General features: G+C 41.3%; 1 protein-coding gene across 1 annotated transcript in view; it reads right to left on the reverse strand.

Annotated features, from left to right (window-relative positions):
- IP6K2 (inositol hexakisphosphate kinase 2) overlaps positions 1-5,045 on the reverse strand; it is a 7,294-nt gene that overhangs the window by 1,889 nt on the left and 360 nt on the right. Inside the window, exons 2-4 of the mRNA XM_009082845.1 lie at positions 2,701-2,923; positions 1,702-1,877; positions 281-456 (exon numbers count right to left, since the gene is read on the reverse strand). Coding sequence (XP_009081093.1) covers positions 281-456; positions 1,702-1,877; positions 2,701-2,923 — 575 coding nt within the window. The remainder of the gene's footprint in view (positions 1-280; positions 457-1,701; positions 1,878-2,700; positions 2,924-5,045) is intronic.

The raw sequence follows: 5,045 nt of genomic DNA on the forward strand, positions 1-5,045 counted from the left end.
CAGTCATTTTACCAGTTCTGAATCGCTGCTATTGTGCAGGAGACTGTTTGTGTGCTCAGAGACTGCACTCACTGATGCAAAGCACAGGCTGCAGTTACCTCCTGCAGACACTACCACCTCCCACTGATCAGTGACGCCCAAAAGCCTCACACTCATCCCACAAAGGAAACTGAGTACAGCATCTCAAGGGTTGAGATGGCACAGGATGACTACATAAGCCAAAACCACACTGACAGAAAGGGGTGCAAGCCTGCTGCCCCACACATGACCAGTTTCTCACCTGCATGCCACAGACTCGGACTCCAATCACAGCTGACGTGCTCTGCTGACACTTGCGGATCTGATTCGCCTTCTTCTCCTCCGACGCGTCGTCCCCGTGCTGCCGCGTCCCCATCTTGAGGTCCAGCACACAGGGGACTTCATACCGAGATGTTAGGTTTTCCAGCAAAATGAATTCTGATTAGTTAAGGAACAATCCTCATGATGAGAAGTACAGGCTTTAAAAACACTATCACAGATTCTACAGGGGCCCAGTCTTAGCTTTAACCATACCCAACACATGCCCAGCACAGTGGCCTATCAAAAATCACAGTTACATAAACTTAAGATATCCACTCTGCTTTGCAAGAGTCCCAATTTTACAGGTCTCTAGAGAGGACTAGTGAATTTCTACAATAAGTGAAAACCAAAAGCAATGAGGGCTATACAGAAACATAATCTAGCAGCCAACTTGGAATTGTGAAGTATTTCCTGTTTAGCAAGAGACACTTTTTTGTGGGAAATGAAGATCTTGTGTGTTTCAGTTACTGTTCAAAACCAGTGAAGCATTTTCACAGCATCTCTAAAACACAGAAGTTAAAAAGCACTTCAGAACATCTGTACTAATACTGCTCCAGGGATATCACATATTTTGTAGGCAACTGAATAATCACCTGCAGTGAAATGGTGAGGGTACAAGCCAGAAAATGCTCTCCGTCAGTTCCAACAGTTTGTTAGCCATAGATGTTTTAGTAATCCATTTACTGAAACTCCTCACACATGAGGAATTTCTTTACCCAAGTACATCGATACTACCACTTCTGCAGGACTTATCAGCTGCACTCAAGTGTGTGTTACAGCAGAATCTTTTTTCCACAGCGTGCTCAGGGTGGAGATGTTTGCCTACAGCACTGGTTTTGTGTTTCTCATGCTCCAACCCTACATGACAGTTAATACCCAGCTTTTGTTTACAAAAAAGGTTCACTAAAAAGACTACTAGAAGCAGGAAACTCCAGGCATTGGAATATGTCTATACTTAAGAAACCGCTGAAAAGGGAAAGATGACACTAGCTTTTAAGATCATCAATACCAAAGCAATGTTAAAAAGGGGCAGAACTCTTGTTGTTTGAAAGTTCTCACTAGTAAACTGTTTCTGTGGAAGACACCAAACACTGTGCTGTAAAACATATCCACTAACTAACCCACAAAGTGTGGAGTTCAATTCAGTTCTGATTTCCCCAGCCTGGCTACTTCATTACATGCTGCAGCATCCATTTCTAGAAAGTGCTGGCAAACCCTTCAAAGTCACCAAATAAATCACAGCCTCAGGGTCTCCCAGGACTGCAGCTAAGCCTGCTCTGTACTTTTATCTGGCACAGTCAAGAAATAAAAGGCAGAGCCCAACCCATTCCATTGTTATGAGGAACTTTGAGGAAAGGATACTGTATTGATTTCGGTGTTTTGCGTTTTCCTTCATCCGCTGTAACTGCTGCTGGTGACATTTCATGCTCCAAGGGTTATGGTGTTTAAGCTGAGAACTGACATTTCCTTTTTTCTCTACAGTATAATATAAGACTTCAGACTTCTTCAGCCACTCAAATTCTTCCTCCAATTTGTGACTAGAAAAACAGAACAAAGCAGCAAATTAGAGGTCAAGTGGAAAAATAGGCTCTAAAAGGGGCTGTCAGGTGTTTAACTTCCCAAGCTGTTTCGCTCACCCTCACTAACAGCTAGAAAAGCTTTACTTTGCTCTCTGTACAAGAGACATCAGCACATCAGGTGCCCAACAGTAACACTTAAACATTTATAAAGCTATTTCCATATTAATATAAATCAGCATATAGCCAAATATTACAAAACATGTAAGTAATTCTACTTACACCCTGCACCTGTGTGAATTACTTCTGTGAAGCAATGCAAGAAGTAGCAGCAAGGTTTAAGATTTATCCTTTGCTAAAGTCACTTGTTTATAGCACAACACATCACAGCTCACAGTTTATGGTGGGCACAGTCCACAGAAATGGAGGAGGGGGAAATGTCACTAATGGGTAAAGCAGGATTCCTACAGAATTATGCCGTACACAGTGACACTGAGGCATGTTTGGGGGTGGTTTTTTTATACAACTACTGTGCTTTTATTTGTGGGTTTGTTTTGGGGGTTTTGGGGTTTATTTCTGAAGCTTCAAAAATAACTCTGGGAAATCTGTTTCAACTGCCCACAGCAGGATAAAAAAAAAAGAAAACACTCAACATGCAATTGAGCTGAGAACAAAGTTTAAGTGCTGAACCTGCCTGCACTGAAGAGGTCAGGAAAAACAAGCGAAGAAAAGAAAATGAAAGCTAAAGACAGTTCTGGAGAATTCTCTGGAATTCTGGAGACCAGAATTTGGCAGTAAAAAATGCTTTGCTTCAAGGCATTCTAGTTGCCTCTGTCAAGCTCACCTTTTCATCTTCTCCTCTTTCCTGTGCTGCCGGACCCATTCCTTGGATATCTTCTCGTTCTCTAACAACATTGTCTTTTTGTTAGCCCATCGCAACAGTTTACTTTTGCTTTCACAGTCAGAGTTATCTAAGTTTTCTAAGTTATCGTGGTCCCCATTCAATGGATATGCTATTAGACACAAGTTCCCATCTTCATCCTCTTCAAAGCTCACTGACACCACACCTGCAGAGAGAAAGGACCCAGACAGTTAAGAACTGCTGAAGGGACAAGAAAGCCTTTTAGAACACATTACTTTACACTAAGAATGCAGTAACTTTATTTTTTCTCTTACCCTGGTCCTTAGTTTCTATCTTGCCACAGGCCAAACCTCATCTGCCAACCTAACAAATATCGAAAGAGCTAGACAAAAATGACACCTTGCAAAAGACAATGTATCAAACTGACAAAACAATGACACCAAAGGTCATTTTCTCTCTCTGAGGCAGTCAAGGTAGAACCAAATAATAACAGGAGACAATGTCAATTAATAAAATTTTTTATTAATTTAAAAAACCTGACTGGTCTGATTCTAAGTGAGATGCAAAACATTTGTTAACATCTTGCAGTGAAAAGTGATCTGCACAAAAAAAAACCTCACACCAAAAACCTTTCAGTTTTGCATGACAGCAAAGCAAAAAGCACTTATCCAAACAATCTTTGGTTAATAGATCCCCAGGGGAAAGAGAAGATGTGCAAGTAGAGCAAAACAAGGAAAAATGTCACATTACAACAGAAACTAGTCCAAAAGCTTCCACTTAGAACCACCGTGTTTAATTATACATCTTCTTCTCTTTTTTGGAATACACTTTATTGATACTGGTTATGCAGCAATCTTGTGAAATAAGTAACAAAAATGCAATACAAAACAACTCTGTTTGTGGTACAGAAACAAGGTGAACCTTGAAAGCATTTTTGTTCCCTCATCCACCCCTCAGGAGTCTCTAGAGCACTGCATTGTGTTTTAAGAGGCTTAGTGAGCACTCACACTGATGTGCTCAGTGCTACATGAGCAAGTTTTGGAGTTTATGGAGAAGCCATAACAATGGTCTGAACTGGGTTTTGGTTTTCAGTCCTCTCTTTAGTCTCCGATCAAATCAGTCTGCACAGTTCTTGCAGCTCATCACTAGCTAGGGGAGAAGTCTTGGTGAGAGACTGGAACTTCCAAGCTGGGCAGAAGGCTCCAGACCTACAGTGCCTGGGCAGGGAGTGCAGCAGCAGCTCTGACAGTCCTGCTGCCACAAAGGAAAGGACAGTGGGGACAAAAGTGGGGTGAGAGCCAGCTGGCAAATGGGCTTTGGTTTTACCCTGGAAAAAAGTTAACAGAGACTGACCAAGTGAGGCCCCTTACCTCAAAACCCCTCCCCACACTGCCCAGAAAGCCACATACACCAGTACAATGGTTCTATTACATTTTGAGAAGTATCACTCAAAGATTGTATTTTCTTCCAGTCCAACAGAACTTGTAATTAGACATATCAAAAAGTCTCTGTAGGTGAGCAGGGAATATTAACTCTGAAATATCTCTGAAGTCTTCCACCATTTTCACAAACAGTATGCAAAACTTCATCACCATTATGGCTGTTAAAATCAATGTGCTATAAAAAGCAATTCCACTTTAAAAAGTGCTTCAGACATATTATTTATTAATCACCAGGCAGAAGTTGATAGAATAGCAAAGAGAAAGAGAAATGTTCCTGTTAGCTAGTGCAATTCTTAGGAGAACTGGAATTTCCACTCCTACATAACTTCTGACTCAGCCTCATCACGGCTACTCGATTCTTGCCTACCTAAATGCCATAAATTTTCATTTCCTTCATGGCAGAAACAACACTGCAAGTATTCAACAAGACACCTTACATGTATTTATTGCCATCAAAATCAAAGTCAGAGCACAAATCCAAAACCAAGAGACCACAACTAAGCTTACACAAAACACTGTCATCCAATGTTATCAAATCCCAAACATTAAACAAGTGGCAAAAAAAAATATTTAGAAATCCACCCCAAAAAAGAAAAAAAAAAAAGGCACCAGGTGATTACTGAGAACATTCTCAAGCAGTTAGCTACTTACCTGTGCCTAAGGGAGATACATGGGCTATCACCAGCAGAGATGCTCTACTCTAATGCTGTTAGTCAGCACAAACACCAACTTGGCAAGCCTTTCCACCCTGCATCTCCACAGCCTGCCTCAGACAACACCAAAATACATGAAAAGAAACCCCTAAAATCTCTTCCGTGCAGAAGAGATTTCAGAGAGAACAGCGAGCACAGCACACTTGCATTTACAGCAACAAAAAGCCCAACC

Source organism: Acanthisitta chloris, unplaced genomic scaffold (genome assembly GCF_000695815.1).
Source record: "Acanthisitta chloris isolate BGI_N310 unplaced genomic scaffold, ASM69581v1 scaffold38660, whole genome shotgun sequence".
Classification (NCBI taxonomy): domain Eukaryota; kingdom Metazoa; phylum Chordata; class Aves; order Passeriformes; family Acanthisittidae; genus Acanthisitta; species Acanthisitta chloris.